Genomic DNA, 11,362 nt, shown 5'->3' with positions numbered 1-11,362 from the left:
CTGGGATTCTCCAGGCAAGAACACTGGAGTGGGTTGCCATTTCCTTCTCCCATGCATGAAAGTGAAAAGTGAAAGTGAAGTCATTCCGTCGTGTCTGACTCTTAGCGACCCCATGGACTGCAGCCTACCAGGCTCCTCTGTCCATAGGATTTTCCAGGCAAGAGTACTGGAGTGGGGTGCCATTGCCTTCTCCGATATTCATATATATGTATATGTAAATCCCATGGACGGATGGAGGAGCCTGGTAGACCACAGTCCATGGGGTCGCAAAGAGTCGGACGCAACTGAGTGACTTAATATACTATGTTATATATATATATATATATATATATATATATATATATATATATATATATATCAGTATGAGCACTTAATTCCCTAATGCTCAAGTCGTCCAAGCCCTCTGGAACTAATATATTCCAGGCTCATTATGTTCTTTTTCTGCTCCAGCAGAAGTAATTAGTTATTTCTCCAGAGAGCCTTGCATCCTTTTCAGTGGCGAATAATACTCAGAATAACATTCAGATTTGGGATCTAAGTGTGTGCATTGCTGTGCGGGCACTAGTAATTGCACACCTTCATAGTAAACAAAGCTAGGGCCTATACATATAAAAACACAAATTTCGTTACACATATTACCTCTACATTAATTTCTATATCTAATACTTCCTCTCTCCAACAACTTTGACAATTCTAGTTCTCTCCATGTTTGCAATTTCCTTTAACAGGAGAATCTCCTCCCATTATCTTAAAAATATTTTCATATTTGATAAATCCTTATGTAACCAATCTCCCATCATCTCTCTCAGTCCCTGGTGTGGATGCCCTCCTTAGCCTATGCCACATTGGTCCTCTTTGTGGTTCCTGCTATACATTCTGACACCTCCTGCTAGGGACTGACCCCCACCCCCCCACGTACCACCCAGTGATTTAAAATTTTCTGGTATATTTATTAGTAGTCCTAGTATCATCTATTTGGCTTGAAAATTCATGTGTGTGAGTAATCTACAAGTCTGTCTTGACTGCTTACTCTTGATAAAGGATCCAGTTCCTTCCCTTTTTTGGTCTGTATTATGTATATAAGAACAGTGTAAAGTGTAATTGGTGTCTGTGCAGACATGGCATGCCTTTCATTCTAGGTTCCGCCTGCAATGCAGGAGACCCTGGTTCGATTCCTAGGTCAGGAAGATATTCGCTGAAGAGAAGGGATAGGCTACCCACTCCAGTATTCTTGGGCTTCCCTTATGGCTCAGCTGGTAAAGAATCCGCCTGCAATGTGGGAGACCTGGGTTGGGAAGACCCCCTGGAGAAGAGAACAGCTACCTACTCCAGTATTCTGGCCTGGAGAATTCCATGGACTGTATAGTCTATAGGGTCACAAAGATTCTAGGTGGTTAGTGTGAAGGACTTACCCTTCAGAATCTCCCACAAGTTGAACTGAGTCAGAGCTGAGCCAAAGGTTTAATTAGATTGAGTTCACCTTCCGTTAGCTCAGTTCGTAAACTCCCAAGCCTCATCTGCTGAGATAGCCAGTGATTTCATCTTTTTAGTGTTTGAACTAAAAAGTGTTTGAAAATGTCTATTTTACATAGTTTGCATTCAAATTCGATTCCAACCATGGCAATTAAGTGTGACGGGCAAAGCTGCATGAATTCTCTTCGCTTACAAGGCCCTCCTCCACTGCCACTTCCTTGACAAAATTCCAGGGAAAGGGGGAAGGATTATGCAAGCAGTTACTACCCTTGCAAACCCATCTCACAAGCCCATAGTGTTGTCAAAAGTTTGGCTGGTTTCCTCTTTCCTGCAAAATCTCCAACGGCAAAATCTCCCAGTCCATGGCAGCTCCAATTCTAACACATACCATCAAGATGTGGGGAATAGGGGGGATCTAAAGCTGAGCGCCGCCAAAGAATCGATGCTTTTGAACTGTGGTGTTGAAGACTCTTGAGAGTCCCTTGGACTGCAAGGAGATCCAACCAGTCCATCCTAAAGGAGATCCAACCAGTCCATCCTAAAGGAGATCAGTCCTGGGTGTTCATTGGAAGGACTGATGCTAAAGCTCAAACTCCAATTCTTTGGCCACCTCATGTGAAGGGTTGACTCACTGGAAAAAAAACCCTGATGCTGGGAGGGATTGGGGGCAGAAGGGGACGACAGAGGATGAGATGGCTGGATGGCATCACCGACTCCATGCACATGAGTCTGGGTGAACTCCGGGAGTTGGTGATGGACAGGGAGGCCTGGCGTGCTGCGATTCATGGGGTTGGACACGCAAAGAGTTGGACACGACTGAGCAACTGAACTGAACTGATTGCCAGACCAGAGATTTCAGCACACCTCCAGAAGACAGAATGGGTGTAAGAGTATGAACTGGGTGGCAGAGAAAAGCAAGTAGTAGCTTAGCAGCCTGGCAGAAGATGCCCCTGGGGAGGTGTGTCTGAGCAGCCCAGTACAACTCCAAAAAGCCTTCAGCATCAGAGACTGCTAGAAAATTAAGAAGCCGAGAAATGGAGTTGGTATTAATTAGCATAGTTAATAACTGAAGGTCTTTGTATCGACTAATTGCCTATCTTCCCTATACTTACATTCTTACAGTGGTGATGGTGTAGTCGCTAAGTTGTGTCCAATTCCTGTGATCCCATGGACTGGAGCCTGCCAGCCTCCTCTGTCCATGGGATTTCCTAGGCAAGAATACTGGATTTGAGTTACCATTTCCTTCTTCAGGGGATCTTCTTGACCCAGGGATCGAATCCATGTCTCCTGCTTTGCAGGCAGGTTCTTTACTGCTGAACCACCAGGAAAGCCCTATGTGCTTATAGTCAGGTGTTTACCCCCTTGACAAAATATGCAAATAGTTCTCCAAGGGCATGTAGGTATTTATACCTGCGTAAAACTTTGTTTTGGTATGTGGGAGTCCCACAGTATAAAATCTGGCTTAAAGCTCAGTTTGAGACGCAGTTTCTTAGCCAGCCATAGCTGTGTCATTTGGGGAGAGTTACTTAAGTTCATTTCCTCAGCTTCCTTTTATTCATAAAAGTATACCCATCATAAAAAGTGGTTGTGAGAATTTAATAAAATCATGTATATGGAAGTGCTTAGCACAGTGACTAGAACATAATAAACATTCAATAGATGATAGGCATTGACATTTTTATTGTTACTGATGAATTAGTTTTATTGTTACTGATGAATTTTACGTGGAAAGGGGGAAAAGAAGCCAGAGGTTAGGTTTTGGAAAAAAACATAGCAGTGTCTCTTCTAATTAGGAAGGAGAGAAATAGGTGAGAATGGGCATGAATGCATGTGGATGTATAATAGACTATAAATCAAAATCCCCACCCCACAATACCTAATTGTGTAGAACAAGAAATCAATATGCATTAGGATTCCAAAGAACCTAGAAATACCTATTTTAAAGTTGCATTAAGATGGTACCCACCTGAAATTCCATCCATATTCAAACAAAATTATTTATTTAAAGAAAATCCACTGTGTTGTTTGCATTTCCAAGACATGACAAAGGATTTTTTTTTTAATATTCTGTATGGAATACCATTAACATTGAAAGTTGCGCCCAAAGAACCTAGTGCAAGATTAAAACTGCTTTCAAGTCTTGTGATTTACACTAAGAATTAATCAAATATTGCTCAGTATGTTGGTATGTTTTAATATAAAAATATTTTTAATTCACATGGAGTAAACATTGCATAAGGAGATATGCCATGTTCCTCACTTACCCTGCCACACCGATTTAAAATTGATCAAGAGTTCTAGATCCAGACCAAACAGCAACAACAAAAGTTTACTAAACTTGTCCACTTGCTCTAAATTAAGCTCATAGTTAAAAAAAAAAAATATTGTGAGGTCATCACACAAGATGACTGGCCAATTCAATTTTTAAATCAATCAAAAGGGTTTTTACATATTATTAAAAAAGCTTTGCAATCAGCCTACAGTGTTCAGTTTTGAATCAGCTTTGGTCTAAGTAATAGTTCCTAAAAAACATAAATGTAAATGTTTATCAACAAAAATAGCTGCTCAAAATAATTGCTGGTTAAATTTCATTCTTTCATACTTTATAACTATGTGTTCCAACTATTGCGGATATGCCAAAGATGAGATGATTTTAGTTTTCTTAGCTTGTCATGAAACTGCTTATGTTCAGAGGCCCCCCCCCCTTTTTTTTTCCTGATTTTACAATCTAGTAGTTACTGATAGGCACAGGCAAATGCTTTCTTTGTTCATCAGACTTCTAATAATTTCCATTTGTGATAAATCTCCAATCTATGTTTCTAATGGGATATCAATGAAAGATTCAATCGTACTGGAGGACATAATGAAAAGGGACTCAACCTTGAAAGAGCTACTGTTTGGTGATAATCAGGTATGTTTTCAATCAAACCTATCTTAAAGTTTTTCCTTCGCTAATCTTGATTCTTATTGCTCTTTAACTACAAATGTGACATTTGTTTTCCTTTCACCGATGCTGTAATTGTCTTTGGTAATTGTTAACAATGAGGATCTTGAAATAATACCCACTTAAAGTAAAACTGTTAAGGAAATGTAATAATTTACAATCAGATTATTCCAATTTCTCCTTAGGAATCTAAATTCATTCACTCAGTTAAACATATTTTTAAAATACCTCCTATAATAAGCAAGGCACTCTTCTGGGTAAACTGTATGAGAAATATCAAGATGTGTAAGCCTTTGCTTGAAAACAGATGACAGTCTAGTATCTTCCAATATAGATGTTAAAAAGTGCTCATAGATTAACTCCTTTGAGCATTTGCTATCAAATATACTTTTTTTTTAATCAAATATACTTAATCACATGCTTAAAATTAAGTCATTTTCTTATGACATATATAATATTAACACATCACCTGTGGAAAGGTAATGTAGAACATTGCCTTGAAAGAGATTAGGCTCTAAATGTGAAAGAATACCTATAAAAAATTCAGTACCCCAAACAGTAAACATATTTAAGCCAAAAGTTACAAACAAAATGTACAGCTACAAATAGACTTTAATGAAGATTCTAGTTCAAAAAAATTCTACCCACCAATGCATTAAATATAAATGCATTTTAATTAGCAACGTAGCTTTTAAAAAGTGTATAACTTATGAAAACACTTCATAAAAATTGTTTCCTGAAAAAGGTCTTCTCTCTAGAATTTCATATTAAGAAGAGGGAGATAGAAAGCTATACAAAAAAAGATAAATCCAAATGTCCCAGAAGAGTTTAGTCACAGCAAATTAAACAAAATTTTGAATGAAATAATAGCTTTTTTTTTTTTTAAAAGATGTTTTTAGACCTTTTTTTTGTGGTTTTTAACAAGGTACCACACAAGGAAACAAGTCAACAGTATGCTGAAAAACATCTCCACGTTATCTATTTCTTTTAGTGGCATGGTAAAATTTTGCCCTTTCATAATTTCTATCACTTTAAATAACTCCTTCCTAAACAGAGGCCACAAGAAAATTAGTCTCACTGTCACATCTGTTTTTGAATCCTTAGGTAAAAGTAAGCAATTATCTTTCCTGTAATATTCCTTCTCCAAACTGTTACTTTGTTTCATCAAAGTGAGTAAGTAGGCTCAAATCCCATTTTTAGCCCAGACCTTTTTCAGTTGTACTTTATAGAAAATATATCAAAGCATTAGCTTTGTGACGTAAAAATGTCTGCTACCTTTTGAATGTGATTTTTAGTAAAATCTTAGTTTCACTTTATAAACAACACAGGATATACTTTTATATTTGGCTTTCTCAGAGTAAAGGGATACGCTTTAGTTAAAGCTCATTTGCTCAACACTGGCTTGGAATTTAAAAGATGTTTTTACTTAATGTTGATTAAACTTTTGTAGCTGTAAGCTCATAGTTTTAGCACTTGGCTTGTCTGCTACGCTATTTCTGAGTAGGAGTGAAACACTATACTATTTCATTTGGATGATGTTGATATATATATGTAACCAAATATTAGAAAATTTCAAACTGACCTACTAACCATAAACTCTAATAATACTTGCATATTTTTTGACTATCCCTTTTAATATACTAAAATATTCAATAACTATTGTTTGCAAATTATGTGAAAAATTAATTTTTGACAAAATTTTATTCATAGCATTAGGAAAATCATACTCAAAACACAGAAATAATCAGACTATATAACAACGCTGCATAGATAGTGGTATACAAGTTCCCTGACGCTAAGTGACTTCTTCCTAACTAGAACTGCTACTTTCAAGTCACAGGTAGAAAATGGTAGAGGCATTATTTCCTCTCTCTGAGGCTGGAAAAAATGGCTTTTATGGTGAGAGATTACACCATTTAAACAGCAAAGATTAGAGTATCCTCCAATTTAAATCTATTCCCTTCATGTTATTTCTCAGAGATGAAAACTTAGAATGTTAGGATTATTAGAAAGGAATAGGAGGTAAATGACCTTTTAGGAGATAGCCTGATCTATGCCTACTTTAATTAGATAAAACACTGAAGTTTTAAAAATTATAACCACACCATTATGCTTAACTGAAATTACCAGTATGAATACTTTTTTACATAATACATTACAGGTATACAAGAAAAAAAAAAATGACCCTGTTTCCAATCCTTTGACCTCAAATAGAAAAAAGTGTTACCACTAAAGGAGATCTGAAAAATTGTTTTCATGACAGAGCATTAACTCTACAGAGATCAAAATCATTTCTCAATACTGAAAATAGCCTAAATCAATGACAAATGGCTACATTTCTTTCATAAAATTACATTTTGAAAGGGAAGACAATTTATTTGGGAGGAATTTGTAGCTGAAAACATTTTTATTAAGAAAACATTGTTACCCTGAGAAAGACTCTTAAAATTGCCAGTGCTTTCAGAGGCTCCCAGCAAGGCATGGAGGAGCAAGTTGTAGGCTCTAGCTTCTTACAGTTACCTATATGAAGAATGTTTGTACCTAAACAGTGCTTTGGGCTTCTCTGCGATACTGGTAACAGGTCACAGCCAAGTGTCTAAATGTGATGTACGATAAGCAAATTTTACATACTCATTTTAAGCAGACTTCTTCCTTTTCCCTTTTCTGAGTGTGAGTCTGAAATTCTTCAAATGGTTTTGAACTCAAACCTATTGTTCACAAAAATAATCTTCTGTAAGCAAACTGGTAGTTTTCTTATAACAGTAAACAAATTGTCTGGTTTACATTCTCTAATCTATGCCTAGAAAATAAGGCATTGATAATTCTTCATTGGCCGCTGCAGGGCTGGGACAAGTCTTCTTTCTAATCAGAGGCATATGCAAAACATTCCTCAAAGTGCATTGTTATTATTTTTTAACATCTCTTATGCATTGACAAAGTCAACATTTTGACTACTTTTAGTATAAAATGCTTACTCCCAACTCCTTACACATACCATAATTACTTGAGAAAAGACAAAATAAGATCAGCTACAGAAGTAGCAAGATATTTTTTACAAATAAAAGTACAATATACAAAAAATGGCAAGTTAGTGATAAGTGGTAGAATAAACTCTCAATAATATTCCACTTTGGGTTCCAAATTAAGATTTGACGAGTTTGAAGCCTTGTCCTGTATCCAGCACAGCAGGAAGAAACCAACTCATTTTTAATCTTTTCAAGCATCTAAAACAAGTCTTGCAGATCCAAAAAAGGTTCAGACCACACAACCAGTTTGCCAGATGCACTAGTGGATATGTAATACGAGGAAAGTAGAGCATCCAGTGCTTGGCCACATCGCTTCCTGTTGGCAGGTGTAGTGTGTAGTCACTCCACCGTTTTGACACGCCATATATTGCTTTCACTGTGCGTCCCTTTTCAGTCCAGCAGATGTTATTAGTGGTGTTGCAGTTATACTCTACCCAGTCTTTTGTGAAGTCACCCAGCTGAGGTGGGTCAGCTTCTTCGATATCTATCGTCTTTGTCATCTCTGCTCCTTGCACTGCAATATACTGGTCGTTGATTTTTCTTACTTCTTTCACCCAAGGAGTGGAATTCTCACTGTCTAATATGATAATAAGTCGGGAACAGAAGGAACCATTCTTTTCTCGCCACCATTCTAAAAGTGTGTCAAGGCGTAGTATGTCGCCACCTGCGAACAAAAGAAAGTTCAGTAGAGCAAGAATTTAAGTGTCTTACTAACAATACTCTCTTGTCTTGAGTGTACTGTCTTTAAGTTTTTAAAGTTAAATATGTAAGAAAAAAAGAGGGTGCCTTCTTTTCAAAATATCTTTTCAGAAGAATTTTCAGAAACAGAAAATAGACTTTCAACTTCAAGTAAAAACCAAACCAAAAAAACTAAAAAATCCAATCATCCTGTTTTTTACATTAAAGAGATATGCTATGATAAAATAAGAAAATTATTTAATAAAGGTAAATTTGGTAAAAAGAAATTATACAGCAAAGCTAATATTCTACATTGGGCAGCAAATTATGACTTGTCATATCTAGCCTGCCACAAGTTTTGCATGGCCTGAGAGATAAGAACTGATTTTACATTTTTAAATGGTGTAAAAAAATTTTTTGAGAAGTTTGTAATGTAAAAATTACAGGAAATTTAAATTTCATGTTTCTATAAATGTCTATGACTGCGTTTATTCTACAAAAAGCTAAGTATAGTTGCAAGAGGGATTTTATGGCCTACCAAGTCAAAAATACCTGATCCTTACAGAAAAAGTTTGCTTACCCCTGTTTTACATCTCTGATAAACTGTTAACTTATCCTCATATATGGTACCTACTACATAAAAAAGACTCTCCCTCCTAGTAACAAGAGTTTGGAACTGGTTTATTTTTAAATCCATTTTAGACCCCAAAACAACAAAGGATTAAAAAAAACATATACCAGAAATGTCTAAGGTAAAAATATTTCTGACCAAGAAAGCTGTCTTACAGCTACTTATTATACATTTTGTTCATATTGTATGGTTTTTTTTTGCATTAAAATTTTAAATAACACTGTATTAAAATTTGATCATTTAATTTTTAGTACTCCATTAAATTTTGTGCCCTAGGCATCTGCCATTCTCACCTCACTCTAGTTCTGCCTCTGTCTCAAATGGTACACTAATCCAATCCTTCCAATTCCAGGGATTTATCCTAAGAAAGGGCAGGGATGTGGACAAAAATCACATATAAAGATCATCTTCCCACTGCTACCTCAGATAGTATACAATATGAAACTGAGGGAATGGAAATAATTATAACCTTATGAGAGAGTTTTATCATAAATCGTATTTATAAAGAAATTTTAATGACAAAATATCTACGATATTAGGAGAAAAAGCATGACATACAAGTGTATCCACAAAAATAAGAGCAATAGTTATCATCTGGGTATTGGTATTTCAGGTGGGTTTTGTTATACTTTTTTGTATCTTCCAAAATTTTTACAGTTATTTTTATAATTAGAAGAAAGTTGTAACATGTTACAATTTACTAATACAAGCTCCAACAACCTAGCCCCAGAATAGGTATTCAACTAAGAGCAACCATCTTCTTTGCTAAACTATCAAAATGACAATACTGGAGAGACAGAAAATCTTTTAGAATTTGGATTCTATCAGTGATATGATCCATAAAAACAGAGCATATATCACATCCTTTATGAATGATAAATATTCTTTTATTCACCAGACTGTGACAATGTAAAATCTGTTTTTCACGTATTACTAATGCATTGCTTCACAGAGACCTCTATAAGGTACCTTTTTAAAAGGATCAAGCTCACTTTTCATTATTTCCACTTTTATTAAACTTCCCTGGAGAGGACAACATAGATATAAGGGTTATTATACAAATTCCATCTGCCATAAAACATTGTCTAACTTGCCTTCTACAACTATTTCAATAAAGATTCTGTAGCACATGCTATACTAATTCTTATACACATGCTCTTTAGATATTGGCAAGAAATTTAAAGCAGCATTAAAGCCCTTTATACTAATTCTCTTGTCTTGTTTTGCTCTGCTTTCTCCTATGAAAAGGTTCTATGTCAAATTTGGCTTTTGGCCCAGATGTAAAGTACTTACATTTATCTCAGTAACATTTATCTGATGCTGTTTAAGTAATTGAGACTGTTTTTAAAGACTTTATCTGTGATAAACTGCTTTATAGGTTAAATAGATTGTTTAATTTGTCTCTCTTGTCATTACCAAGTTGTTTTTTACCCTCAAGCAAAGAGGCAAAGATACTAGGTTCCACATTATGAAGTCCTGTAAGTGTAAAAAGACTACATATTCTAAGAAGTACTGTGAGTAAAGATATGGGTTAAGGAGCACACACAGATTTTTTCTCACAGTGAGTTCTGGACCTACTCTTAACCTCAAGTAAAATCTAATCCTGATGCTTCCTATCTAAAGGTTTTAAGAAAAAAATGTTTTTAAAGAAAACAATTTATTAATAAATTCTCAGACTTAGCATGCATGCAGAGCTTAGAGTTCTTTGTCACTTAGAAAGCATTTTCTTCAGAGCAGGGGTGTTCAATAACATTTCTGAGAAAGAATCAACATCTGGGGCCATTTCAGGCAGGCCAAGGGAAGGAACTGATTGGAAACAGGATCCATTCTCTGGGCCCGGTTTAACCTGCAAGTGGGCCAGGCGCCTCAGGCCAGTGGGAGGACATGGTTGCTGAGTTATGGGACAAAGCCTGCCCCTCTTGGGGAAGGTAAGTCCTGTAAACATATGCTTTCTCCACTGTTTTACTTTTACAATACAGTGTCTCACAGAGAAAATTACACATACAGGAACAAATCTTCTTGGCTGATTGCAGAATTCTGTAATGGTCTACTTATGCCATCTTTATAATATTTTTTAATGCATAATATTGTAGAAGGTAACTACTAGACATTTATTTACCTAAACTATAACCCTACTTTAAAGTATCTTCATAAACTATTCTCAATTCACAGTGAAGGAAAACATAAGAACACTGACATTTATGCTACTGCTATTCATCTTGGTGTCTATTACATTTTCTAAGAAAAAATGACTATAAATATCAGTAAACTGAACATCTAGAGTTTATTTCCAAAGCCATCTTTTAAAAAATATTTGAGATAAATTTTTAAGAGTTAAGAAAAATACAAACTTTGGGGAAAATGTTTATATTAAGTAATAAATACTTCATGTAAACATAAGCTTGCATTTAAAGTTATTAGACCTAGAGACTGTCATACAAAGTGAATTAAGTCAGAAAAACAAAACTATGTATTAATGCATGTATGTGGAATCCAGGAAAATGGTAAGGATAAATTTATTTGCAAAGCAGAAATAGAGACACAAACAAAGAGGAAAAAAATGTATGGATACCAAGGGGGGACATAGGGGTGAGCAGGATGGACTGGGAG

General features: G+C 35.7%; 1 protein-coding gene across 4 annotated transcripts in view; it reads right to left on the bottom strand.

Annotated features, from left to right (window-relative positions):
• Window positions 1–3,133: 3,133 nt before the first annotated feature.
• The window catches only part of TMEM168 (transmembrane protein 168), a 61,380-nt gene continuing 53,151 nt past the window's right edge, over window positions 3,134–11,362 (bottom strand). For 3 of the 4 annotated variants that reach the window (XM_015469227.3, XM_015469223.3, XM_015469232.3), the window contains one exon: window positions 3,134–8,107. In XM_015469227.3, coding sequence (XP_015324713.1) covers window positions 7,560–8,107 — 548 coding nt within the window. In that variant the 3' untranslated portion in view covers window positions 3,134–7,559. 4 annotated transcript variants of the gene reach the window in all.

This window comes from Bos taurus, chromosome 4 (genome assembly GCF_002263795.3).
Source record: "Bos taurus isolate L1 Dominette 01449 registration number 42190680 breed Hereford chromosome 4, ARS-UCD2.0, whole genome shotgun sequence".
NCBI classification, from domain to species: Eukaryota; Metazoa; Chordata; class Mammalia; order Artiodactyla; family Bovidae; genus Bos; species Bos taurus.
Note: the sequence above shows the minus strand (reverse complement) of the source record. Positions and strands in the feature narration are given on the sequence as shown.